Genomic DNA, 13,735 nt, shown 5'->3' on the forward strand with positions numbered 1-13,735 from the left:
TTTACCTCCTATTTTTAATTGTCCTGCTGGAAGACCTAAAAGAAATTAAGAATCCCATTAATCAGTGAGGTTAATTGTAGCTCAACATGATGTAGTAATTGCCATGGCAAGGGTCATAATTCTAGGACTTGGAAACTTGGTCAAATTAATCAATGATGTAATCATTATAGTGGCATTTTATGTTGTATTGGCAAATGGATTTATATTGGAATTTATGAGTGTTATTTTTTCAAATTCTTTATATCAATAAAAATTGCCTATGTCTTTGTTTGTATTCATCTTTGAATTGAAACATGTGGTGTGTAAACTCATTGGAACTCTCTATATATTTTTTCGAGTTAAATCCTATAAAATTAAATCGATACAACATTGGTACCAGTTTCTTTCATTGATAAAAATTTATATTTTTTTTTATCAGTGTCTATCACTAATAGAAAATGATGATAGATCAGCTTCTATTTATCAATTCTTCTATTTTTAATTAAGAAGGGGCTAATACAGTAAAAAATTCTTTTTAATGGCAGCTTCTAAACCTCTCACTGACCTCTCTTTTCAAGCTATGTCAACCTCCGTCTTTCTTTTTAGGTCAAGAAAAGTCAACCTCCGTCTCTCTTTTCAAGTCAAGTCAATATATAGAAACTTTGATACAAATAGATATTAGTTTGTATAATTGATAAAATTGATAGAAAGATATCAATTTCCATCACCCGTAGAAAGATATCAATTTCCTTCAAAAGGTAGCATATTATAAAAATTGCCATTATACAAGAACACTCATATTCATTGCATACAAGAATGTAGCATAAACAAAATTTACAAGTATAAAAGAGTTTCAAAATACATTATTCACAAAAATATTCATTGTAAAGGATCGGTTTGCGATGGAGACGTCGGTCCTAAACTGAAGCTTCAGGCAAATTTCATTTACGATGATGTTGTTGTTGTTTTTGGAGTTTGCCTTGTTTGCATCTTTTTTCGAGAGGTCATCTTCATTGCTTTTGTTTGTATATATAAAACTAAAATCTAAACCATTTACAATCTTGTTGAATCGCATCGCACGCCTGGTTGCCCACTTGAAGCCGCTCACCTCTTAGTCACCCGTCTTTCATTCATCGATTTAGCCGGTCAAAATTCCTTCAATCACCCAGTCACGCACACCCTTCACACAATCACCAGACCCCTTTGTTGAAATTCCTTCAATCTTCTTTAGTTTAAGTTGTTGAGAGGGTATCCTTAAACGGAAGAGCCTAAAGAAGCTACCAAAAGAAGAAGAGCTCTCCCTAAAAAGGTAGGAAAGTTTTTCAACTATTTTCTCCCCATTTATTTGACATTATTATTTGCCCTCAAAACCCCTTCCTCACTTTCTTTATCTCTTGTGGTTTTTCTGGTTTTGTTTTTGCAAAGTTAAATTTTGAGCTTTAAAAAATTTAGGGTCTTAGATTGTTATGTATTTTTTTCTTATATATGGAGTCGGATCTAGCTAGCTGGTATTGATTGCTTTGGGGTATGTGTTTGGAATATGGGAGAGTGTGAGTGTTTAGTTTCAGAGTTGGAAAATGAAGAGTTCTATTTACACTCTGGTTTTTCTCCATCCGAGATTCCAAAGTTGGAGAAGTTAGGATACTATATTTAACTACTAAATCTTCAAGTAGGTTTTTTCTCACTTTCCATCCGAGTGTTTAGCCATTTTCACAAATCTTGTTACCATAAAATTTTGTATGATTAACCGTACACTCAATACTTTGACACATTAAGGGCCTATTTGGATTCAAGAAAACTTTTTTTTGTTTCTACTTAAACATTTTTTCTTATAAAATTGTTTAAAACACATCTCAAAATCTATTTTTAATGTTTACCAACTCTAATCTTTCTTTTCAAGATAACTTATTTAATAAAATAAAAAAATTTGACTCCAAAATAAAATTCACCAAAAACAACTAAAGAACCTTTAGATTATTAATTAAAAGAAGTTCTTGAATAAAAAAGAACAGATATATAGTACACAAAACAAAAAGACTCGCGAAATTCCTCTCAGTGTAGATGGCATTGCCTTGAGCCACCAACCAACTGGCCGGACCGGCCACTGAGACAGGCGGCCACGAGAATTTAACTGACAAATCACTGCAAACAACCCGAATATCGTACCTATCGGCCGCCACACGCCGATCTCGACGTTGGCATAGCCAAGAACTACGACGGTGAAATCAATTGTTCCACGCTCCAAGTCTCCATGAATGTCGTTCAGAACCGACTCGTCGACAAGCAAGTCAGCAATGAAGGGGCTGACGAGGGTGGTGGAGTTCCTTGGGGGGAGGAGGAAGCGACGAGTTCGAGCCTGAGCAATAATATTGTCTTTGTAGTAAATTGAGGACTCAAGGTTTCGGAATGAGATGGCGAGCTTCTTGTTAGGATTTGTTGATGGAAAATCCGACGACCCATGAGGGAGCGGCGGCGGTGGCAGAGAAATTAACGAATTGAAGTGAGTCGAGTCGTAGGGCGAGGAGGATGGGTCGGAAGATTAAATATTGGAGAATGTAGATGATGCAAACTATGAAAAGAAGGAGGGTTATGCCGGCGGCGAAGCCTCGGATGAAGGGTGAGAAATTGAAGCAATGAGGATGGGTTTGGGTTTCAGGATGAGGCGGGGGCCATCTGCCGTTGGTGGAGTTAGCCATGCACGATCTGTTGAGGGGAGAACCACAGTTTATCTATGACACTCGAACACTTTATACCCTAACGTTTGTTTATTCTTTTCCTTTTTTTATTTTTAGAAAACTCTTTTGATGGGTGCCAATGATTTTTTTGAAGAATTGTAAATATATATTTGATATGGTATATATGGATTAATTATATAGCACATGTGTAGTATATTTGTTTATTGATATAACTTTATTTACAAGAGAAATGAAATCATAGCAGTGATGTATCATTCAATATATTCATGCACGCTAATTCATCACCATCCATTTCATAAGGTTTATATGATATTTCCATAGTTTATATATAAGAGAGAAGATTATATCTAACTCTATATTTATCATAGGTTTATTATAGTACTTAAATGTTGCTAATATTTGTTTGTCACGTGGCAAAAAAACAATAGGGTCAATAGTAACAATCAACTTGTAACATTAGTGTACATTTTGTCTAGTTTAATGCAATTGTAGCAATTTAATAGCAATGTTTAAAAAAGGTCATTGCAATTAAGGGTTCAAATTAAAACTTAGGAAGTTGTGAGAATCTAACTTAATATTTTCACATTTTAATAAGGATTGTTTTTACGTACCATTTCCTCTCTCGACATGGGATGCTCATTTTAGCCTAATGTTTTCTCTAAATCCTTGTCCCTTTTGTAACAAACACTCATGATTTCTAAATTAGGATTTCAGTGATTTTTTATTTGGGGCATTCTACAATGTATCGGGCAGCTGATAAAAACTGATAATTTATAAATGTTGATTATGTTTTAAAATTGGGATAGAGAAATTGGAAGAAGGTATCAGAGGCCTCTATAATCTTAAACCTTGATTTCTCATATCAACTAATCTAATCAAACAAAAGAAGACAAAGAGTAGTACTTTCAACTCAAATCTAAAAACATGAATTCATTGTTGAATATGGATGCCTTTTGAATTCGTATTTGTCATCCCTTCCAACTGCTTTTAAGGAGCACCATAGCTACCATCCATCGCAACCACTTACCAAAGTCGCAGTCACCATCAGTTGTTGAAGTTTTAACATCGAAGCCTTTTCACTAAGGAGAAAGAATCGTGTGCATATATTGGAAATTTTAGGTTTTTTTTTAACTAGAGAGCATTTTGAACTTTTATTATGTTCCGACTCAAAAATCATTATTTTGAAGAAATCGTTCCCAAATCTCTTTACCTTCCTAAGTAGAAAAGAACTTAGCTAAAATGTTTCCAATCTCAACCCTACAAAAGTATTCGAAATTTCTTTTAGAAATAGCACACTCGTAGTTTTACATTTCAAAACTAGAACACTTTTAAAAAAATTCGTAGATATGTTTTTCTCGATCAATTTCGACCGACCTCAACACCGAGATTCTTCACGAATTTTTAAAAATTGTTTCAAAGTAATTTCTCATTCATCTCGACCGAGATTGTCAACGAGATTGTGTTTTTTTTTTTAAATTTCAAAATAAAGTATATTCTAAAATGAACAAAATGCCCTTGTAATTAAGTCCGAACGTTGGATATTCTCAAAACCCTCAGTCTTGCGCTCATTTTAGTCAAGACTAAATAAGTAATTTGCTTCCACAATCGAAGAAATTTCTCTAATTTTTGCTCCCGAAATTTCAAGAAGTTATCCTTAAACTTAAACTTGTGAAGGTGAATTTTATACTTTGAACGATTCCATAATTTAGGGTTGGATTTTAGTTTATGTTATAGTGTTTTGTGTGAAATCTGAGGCGAATGGGAAAATATATAGTTGGTTTTCTATTATAGTTGAATGTAGAACTATATTTTACGTTAGTGCATGTAGTTTCCTTCGATGAATCACAACAATAGGGACGATTTTGGTCACTTAAGAATACCCTTTATATTGAAATTTAAAAACAAAAACACACAATCTTGGTGTCGATCTCAGTCGAGATGGACAAGAAATTGGTTGAAACAGTTTTTTAAAATTTATGAAAAATTTTGATGTTGAGATCGGCTAAAATTGATTAAGAAAATTAAAATTATCAATTTTTTTTAAAGTGAGCTGCTTTTGGAATGTAAAATCAAAAGTACGTAACTTTCTCAAAAATTTCCACAAAATAACTGGATAATACACTTAATCATTGGAGAAATTTAGAGAAATAGCATATTTAAAAATATACACACTTTTAAAAAACTCGTATTTTTGTTTTTCTTCACCAATCATTGTCAAGATCGACCACCCAGATTTTCCTAAAGTGTTAAAAAATTTCAACTTACTGATTGTTTTGGATTTTCTCGATGCATCTCGACAATTAGACTGAAATTCTACCAGTTTCAAATCATATCCAAACTTTTTTTTATTTTTTTATTTTTTCAAATCAATTACTCAAACCTTCACATATCTTTTACCAAATGATCTTACTAATTTTTGCTACTTAGCCAATTTGTCCAACTATTTCTTGTAAATTACCATTTTTCCTTTTCCTAATTCCTTTCACTTTCTTTACTCAATTCAATTATCTTATGGAACGCCAAGAATTTGGAAAAGATGAAAAGAAGAAAGTAGTAGAAGAAACAATACCTCAATCCTTCCTTATTCCTTTATTTATAATTAATTAATTTAAGTTTAAATACTATTTAAATCATTTTTCTCTTATTTACTATTTCTATATAAAAACATAACTTATTTTAAGTGATGAATTTGGTACAATTTCGTTAATTTAAAATTTTAATTTCTTCTTTTACCCTTGAATTACGTAACTTACTGTGATTATATCGTTTGACCCACATTTTCTTTTTGTGTATTGGATTTAGAATATGATTTTTTAAAAAAAAATTAATAATTTAATCGCACCTAACGATTTCATAAAAATGTTGAAAATGGATGTTGTATTACAGAAATTATTGCAAATTATTTTATGAAAACTATGGTGATTTGGTAAATTAAATATATGAAATTTTGTATTGGAGTTAGAATATAAATTTATTAAAGTAATAATAATTTTTGCTCCTTCGTTCTGTTCCATGTAATTGACTTCAGTTTATAACTCTCTTCCTAGAAACTATTTTGTTCTTCGTATACCGTTTCGTTTGAATGAAATTATGGTACCAATATGATTTAAATCAATTCGTAAATATATGCAATTTGTGTATTGCATTTAGAATATCAATTAAAAATAAAAATATAATGTATTCGCAATTAACGACCCAACATTAAAAAAGGTTGAAAATTGACGTTATTTTTGAAGAAATTACTGGAAATTGTTTTACGAAAACTAAGATGATTTGGTAAATTAAATATAGGAGAATTTTTAAAAATAGTAGATTTTACAAAATATTTACAACCTATAGCAAATTTTATCACTGATAGTCATTGATATGCTATAGTGATATATAAAGATTATTAGTGATAAAATCCAAAATTTTGCTATAGCTTGTAAATATTTTAATTTATATTGCTATTTTTAAAAAATGTCCTTAAATATATATAATTTGTGTATTAGAGTTAGAATACAAATTTAAAATAATAATAATAATTTATTGACATGAAACGCTTGCATAAAAAACGTTGAAAATATACATCGTATTTAAGAAAACTAATGTAACTTGTTTTACGAAAATATGACAATTTGGTAAATTAAATATACAAATATTTGTGTATTGGATTTAGAATACGAATTTTTAAAAATAATAATAATAAATAATTTTCATAATGTTTCCCACGTAATCATTCACAAACAAATATTATCATAGCACTCGCTATTAGAATCATTCTCTCAAACACATATTATCATAACACTACTATTCATAATATGTCCTTCAAACATATATATTATCATAACACTATAATTCATAATTCTTCCTCCCAAATACATATTATCATAACGCTACCAATAATAAACCTTTCCTCAAACACATTTATCATAACACTAGGATTATCATAATCCTTTTCTCATAACTCTTTTCCTCCCCAAACACACCCTTAATATTTTAGAGAATCTAGTGGTCGATCTAGCCGAGATTCTCCCAACAGTTTAAAAATGTGATGCCCGTGGAAACCAAAACTTTTGCCAACTTCCCTGAACATTGCCTGGTGGGGCCGTTTGCATGCAGGTCGAAATCAAATGCTTGAAAATTAAATGCATGTGAGTTTATTTGATGTGTTCTGATGCATGAGTGTTGCAAATGCATGTGTTTGGAGGATATGAATTAGAAACCTAGACTTTTTATGCCTGTTTTGGGTGTTGATTTTGAATTCGTGCGTTTACTTAATTTGTTTGGTTTTTTCTTTATTAATTGTACGTCTTAAATTTATTTTGTATCAAATTTTTAATTATTTTTTTTATAAATGTTTGTACCTCTAATTAAATTTCTTGACTCTATTGATTTTAATGAAAATAATGTAAAAATGAGAAATTTTAATATTAGATAACAATAATTCTGATTACAGTCGCATTAACATGAATGATCTAAGTAGGAATATTACAAATCATTCACAAAATATAACAAATCATTTAATTGGATGAAGCTTACAAAAGTTCTAGTTAAGCAATATTAAAAATGGTCTAATAAGTTTTAAAATAAGCATAACCAAAAGGTCACGCAAAAGCGAAAATCAACTAGAGTTACATTTAGCCATCTCCTAAAATGAATGAAATATTAATTTTAAATAAAGAATAGCAAAGAGATAATTAAAAAATGATATAATAATAATAGTTATAAAAAACTCTAGAAGAAAATAAAATAAAAGAATTAAAAAATGTGTATTTTAAAAAATACTATTGTGATTAAATTAAAGACAATATGAAAAGACTCATAAAAAAAGTTTTCAAAATTTCATTTTTATTAATTTTTCAAGGTTTGGAGTAGTAGCAAAAGAGGTGGTTGGGAGTTCGTCCACTGAGTTTGTCATAAATCACACCTAGTGGTCGATCGACAATGGTCGTTAGGGTGGTGTTTGGAATTGGTTGATGAATTTTCTAGATTGAATTAGAAAGAATATAATCCATTGGCATGAATCGTGTTTACTATTCAATTCCATGGAAAAGAGTGTAGGAAGCCTTAGTGAAGATACTTGTTGATCAAGAGTAAAGACGATCAATGGTCACACTTTTAAGACGATTGGTTGGTCGTCAACCATCATAGCAATTAGTTGTCAAGGGTTATGGCTATTGATCATTGAGCATCACTACAATCACTTGTTAATAGGCATGAGATCGATAATTATTGATAACAATTGGTTGTCGTCGATCAAGATGTTCACCCTACAACCGTAACGTCCAACGTTGTATGTCACAAGTAATCAAGATCGTTCATCGACGATTGATAAACAACCGTCAAAACGATCTAGAGCCGACGGTTAAAACTATCGATCGTTGTGACCATTGATCAATCATCGTGGTTGATCGTGTGAAGTTGGCTAGCAATTGTTGCCATTTTTTCCAAGTAGATGAGATTGAATGATTAAAAATAACACACACATATTCCAAACCCATACCCATGAGTCAAACACCCACACATTGGGGCAATAGGATAGAAAGCACATTGATTTTCATTTCAAAGTCGGCTTCTTTTCGTCAATATTAGTTTACAAAAGTTTACTCTTCTAATCTGCCCTTCCACTTGTGTACTGATTTCAAGCTTCTCCCATGGCTGGTTCACCGTCAATACATGTGTTTTGGCACGAGGGGATGCTCAATCACGACACCGGCTATGGGGTATTCGACACCGGAGAAGATCCAGGTTTTCTCGACGTCTTGGATAAACATCCAGAAAACTCTGACCGGATTAAGAACATGGTTTCCATTCTCAAAAGAGGACCTCTCTCTCCTTTCATCACTTGGCATTCCGGACGACACGCACTCCTCTCTGAATTGCATTCTTTTCACCATCAAGGTGATTCTTATTTTAAATGCATATGCTCTTGATAATTGGGTTTTTGCTTTCCATTTATTTGAACTTAGTAGATCTAGGAAAGCAATTGAATCCTCGATGTCACCAGGAAATCAATTTAACCCTTCTTAGATTAGGGAGTTGCAGGGACGGATTTATTAAGCTGCCAACAGACACTCGCCCCTTCACATTATCTGTTTTTGTATTTTAATATAAATTTTGAACTTTTTTTTAAACAAAATTTTGCTGTAATGCAGTGGTTGTGCCCCACTCTTGCAACCATTAAATTTTGGGTTAACATTTTTTTTAGCTGTGTTTATTATATAGTGGCTGCGCTGAATAAAATTTTTGGATCCCCACTGGGCAGTTGGGTTCTTGAATACCGAAGAAATTGAACAATCTAACTTGCATATGCAGATAATTTCTACTGGGAAATCAAGTAAAACCCATCACTCAATGCTGTGCTTATAGTTTCGTTCGCTAATTTTAACAGACTATGTAAATGAGCTCGTTGAAGCTGATAAAAATGGAGGAAAGGTTATGTGTTGTGGAACTTTTCTGAATCCGGGTTCTTGGGATGTCTCACTTCTTGCTGCTGGCACTACTCTATCAGCAATGAAGCATGTTCTTGAAGGGCAGGGTAATATTGCTTATGCACTTGTTAGGCCTCCTGGTCACCACGCTCAGCCAACTCGAGCCGATGGCTATTGTTTCTTGAACAATGCTGGTCTTGCTGTTCATTTGGCTTTAAATTCTGGCTGTGAGAAAGTTGCTGTTGTAGACATTGATGTTCACCATGGAAATGGAACTGCTGAAGGATTTTACATGTCCAACAAAGTTTTGACTATTTCCCTTCATATGGATCATGGTTCCTGGGGTCCTTCCCATCCTCAAAGTGGATCCATTGATGAGCTCGGTGAAGGACAAGGTTATGGATACAATTTGAATATACCTTTGCCAAATGGAACAGGGAACCGTGGATATGAATATGCCATGAAAACATTAGTTGTCCCAGCAATCCAGAAGTTCGAGCCACACATGATTGTTTTGGTTGTAGGCCAAGATTCAAGTGCGGTAAGTCAGTTCATTTGTCTACTTTTTTCTTAAGAGGAATGATCATATTGTCAAAAATTTTTGATTATTTACATTAATTATGGGTCTACTAATCTATAAGACACCTTGGTATTTTTCAAATCCTACTTCCAAATATAAGTCCTTATTCTAGTTGTAGTAGAATGTCTAATTTGTTTCCTACTAGAGTTAGGTCCAGTCTTTTGTTAATGAACTTCTGTAACTTTATCTATCATGCTGAATTGAAATTTTGAACGATTTCTAATAGATATGAGACTTTGTTGGTGTTATTTGTGGCTTCAAATTTTGAACTCTAGGTTTGATCTTTGCTGTATTCTGTATCTTTCTTCCTGTTGTTGTTTCTTGTATTTGGCAGCTATGGGACCTTACGTAATGACCCTAAAGTCTCAAATTTGAACTGTATATTAGTCCTAATATTTAAGACTATCCTGCACCACGAAGAAAAAAGGCCCAAGTGTATGTCTTGTTTTTCATGCTCAGAATAACTGAATGATGGATATGTAGATGAAGAGTTGATAATTAGCTGTAGAGATAGTGAAGTGCTTTTGGACTTGTAGATAATTTCAAAGTGCAAGCAGCAAGTATGCTTGATTTTGAATAGGTTGTAGAGCAGAAATGTGGCTGAAATTGTTAGATGGTTGTGGTAATGTTAATATTTATAGATGTGGGTTGTGTTGTAAACTAGACTATTGTTTTGCTTAGTTCTCTTGGTTCTTGCATCCTTTGGTTTGATATCGTTATTGTTGATCTACTATTGCTTCCTTGTCTCATAACTAGACTAGAGAGAATATTTTATCGAAATGCTTAACCGCAATCCTACTAATGGTCATGCTTTATGATGTGAAATTGTTTGTTAATTTGGTTTACATTTATTTGATTGTTATGAGCTTGCATTTTTTTACTTTCAAATTAGTTCGATCCAAATGGAAGGCAATGCTTGACGATGGATGGCTACTGGAGATTGGGCAGATAATTTCGGAGCTGGCAAAGAAGTACAGCAGTGGAAGCTTGCTTATAGTCCAAGAAGGAGGATACCATGTTACTTATTCAGCTTATTGTCTTCATGCTACACTTGAAGGATACTCAACCTATCGCCTCCTTTGATATCCGATCCTCTAGACAGTTACCCAGAAGACGAGGCTTTTTCTGTGAAGGTCATTGATTTTATTAAAAAGTATGAAGATGAAAATGTACCATTCTTAAAAGTGTAGCATCCTTTTAAATATGTATATATCTGTATTGGTTGATGATTCTTCACTCCTAGTTGGATAAAGCTTTCTAAAGTTTAGTTGACATAATCTTCGACTTGCTAGTCTCTAATTATCTTTAAAACTATGGTTCAGCTTTCTCCATGTACTAGAGCATCAAAGTCACTTAGTTTCTACCATATAAGCATATGAGCAAAATGTTTGTACTTGTTAAGAGATCCAATTCTCTCACCAGAAAAGTTGATTGTTTTCTATGATTTAAAAATGGATGAAAAGATAAGCAAAATGGTTGAAGGCTCTGTTAGATTTTTTTCAAAATTTATTTTATAGTATAAATGGCTGAAGGTTTGAGAAATGTTAGGTTAGATGCCTTCTTTCCAAAGTTGCAATACATCGTGAGCAGGATGATTTAAAATGGACCTTAGGAATTTTCTTTGATGAGTAATATTGTAAATCTAGAAAGAGTAAAATTGCAAGTTTGAAAAGGAAAAGGATATTGTTTGAAATGCAAAGTTCAAATATGTTTTTCTTTTTTCAAATATGGATTATAATAGTTAAGTTTTAACCATTATAATTGGAGCTCAAACATGGGTTGTGTTATACCACTTAACATGATGTGTGCTCAACCTTAGGAGATGTCACACAAGCCAATATGAGTTGGTAAAAGCTATCAAAAGCTACCGATTTGATATTTGTCCTATCAGTTTTAAATGTTGGTAGAGTTGAGTTGGTTATTTTTGCGTACCCACCACAATTCTTCCTTCTTCCTAATGTATTTAACGGCTCCACCTATTTGCCACCATCAACGATTAATACTACCACACTTTCATAACCACCTTCGCACGATCAACTCCGATGCTTTAATAGTAACATGCAACGAAAATTCTGACGACAACTTTGGGCTCTAGTAGCCACCTCCGATGAGACCTCCAATGACCAACTCCAATAAAACCACCTTCATGCAGCTAACTCCAATGATCAACTTCGAGCCCCAGCAACTACCTCCAATGACAATGTCGGCGACCAACTCTCTGACAACCAACATAACTCAAAAGCAACTTCAATGACCATCTTCGTAGTCAACCCCCAACAACTAGGTCTAGCTTCGTCAACCACCTCAAACTACAAGTCGATAGGAAATGACTTTTAGGTTTAGGCTCATAGCAAAGGTTAAGGAAATGCGAGAACGCTTGTTCCACATTGGAAAATTTAACAACGCCTAGAGGGTATAAATACCAAGTCATCTAGGAAAATTTAACAACGACTACAGGGTATAAATACCAAGGCATGCTAGATGCGAGTTCAAAGTTTGTTGGTGGTGATAATATAGTCATGTCATCACACACACGTCGTCATCATCCAACATGTCCAAGTAGCTGCACAGGCATGGAATTTTTTTAACTTTTAATCCGATCTTCTTCTTTTATACTGTCATGAGTACTTTTTCTAATTCTCTAGATCATTTGAAGGTTGTGTTAACGTTAGAGAACAACCAACACTGTATGTACTTTCAGTCTAACAACAACGCCTTCACCTAACAACTTTGATGACCAACTTCAGAATCTGGATGATCAATTATGGTGATGATGAACTCTGACAACCAACTTTACCTCATGTGATTAACTCTGGGAAGCCACCTTTAATGAGATCCTTAATGAGAATATTATGTTTTATGCAATTTAACTCATACATTCAACGACCATGTTTAATTAATATCATTTTGTCTGATTTTTTCGACAAATTAAACATTTGAATCTTTGTATTTTGGTGTATTATTGTAAAATATAAAGAATCAAATGTTTGAAAAGAAAAGCCATTAACCATTAACCATAAAAATTGAAATTATATTTCAGAAATGGATAAAAAACCATATAATAATTGGTACTTTTATTTTTCCCTTTAATTAACATTTATAGTTGAATTAAAATTAATTAAGGATTTACCAATAGAGGGTTTGGGAGCAGAGAAAATGTTAATTTCATTCAAATATATCATACTTTTTTCAGGAGCACATAAAATTGTTGTCCAATTTAGTGTTCAAATTATGTGGTGAAAATATGTTACAATATTTTAACCCAAAAAAAAATCGTTTTCATAATACATTTTCTTTTAAAGAATGTGTTTCAAATTTAAACACATGATTATGAAAATTTCATAAGTGTTTATATACGTAATTTTTCTCAAAATTGGGTCGAAATGTTGTATTGAATTATTTTTAATCTCATTTTTTTGAAAATGCATTTTGACAAGTTATCAAACCCCTCAAATTTTTTTAAATGGTTTTCCTTTTACAAATTTGAACGCTTTAAAAGTTAATCCAAACACACTTTAAGTAGTTTTGAAAAGTCTTTGCATTATACACGGACTTTAAGGAAAGAAATATGTGTTATGTAATTGATGTTAAAATAGTTTGAATCCAAAATTTAGGTTTAGTGTATCTTCAAATATAGGAATCTGCTACGTTTTGAGAATGAAAAATGTAAGAAAATATGTATATGGATTGAAATTAGAAATGAGCAGTAAATAAATAAATAATGATGGAAGAGAAAATAAGTTATTTGTTTAGAAAAAGTGTAGCATATGGCATATACCCTATGGGCATGTCTCAACTTCATGCCATAGTACATGAAGGTGTACGTGGATGCCAAAGTTATTTGATCTATAAACTATTCCATGCTTGGTTTTTTCTTTTTTTTTTCTTTAAAACTAGGGTGGGTAAGGTATTGATGTTTATAGAAAATGAAAGAATGGAAAATGTTTAATTAAAGTTTGAAATAATTGAATTTTAATGGTGCAAACTAGATGTGTATTGGAAAGGGAAGTAATTTCTATAACTCTTTGGTTTCTTCCAAAGCTGAAGGGAGAAGGGAGAAGGGAGAA

At 32.4% G+C, this 13,735-nt stretch overlaps 1 protein-coding gene across 1 annotated transcript; it reads left to right on the forward strand.

Moving 5' to 3' along the window:
• Positions 1-8,187: 8,187 nt before the first annotated feature.
• LOC116405561 (histone deacetylase 8-like) lies at positions 8,188-10,993 on the forward strand. The gene is given in 5 exon segments (XM_031889512.1): positions 8,188-8,558; positions 9,049-9,629; positions 10,561-10,600; positions 10,603-10,725; positions 10,728-10,993. Coding segments are annotated over 5 exon segments (1,122 nt in total). The 5' UTR covers positions 8,188-8,311; the 3' UTR covers positions 10,859-10,993.
• Positions 10,994-13,735: the final 2,742 nt, after the last annotated feature.

Source organism: Cucumis sativus, unplaced genomic scaffold (genome assembly GCF_000004075.3).
Source record: "Cucumis sativus cultivar 9930 unplaced genomic scaffold, Cucumber_9930_V3 scaffold118, whole genome shotgun sequence".
In the NCBI taxonomy this organism is placed as follows: domain Eukaryota; kingdom Viridiplantae; phylum Streptophyta; class Magnoliopsida; order Cucurbitales; family Cucurbitaceae; genus Cucumis; species Cucumis sativus.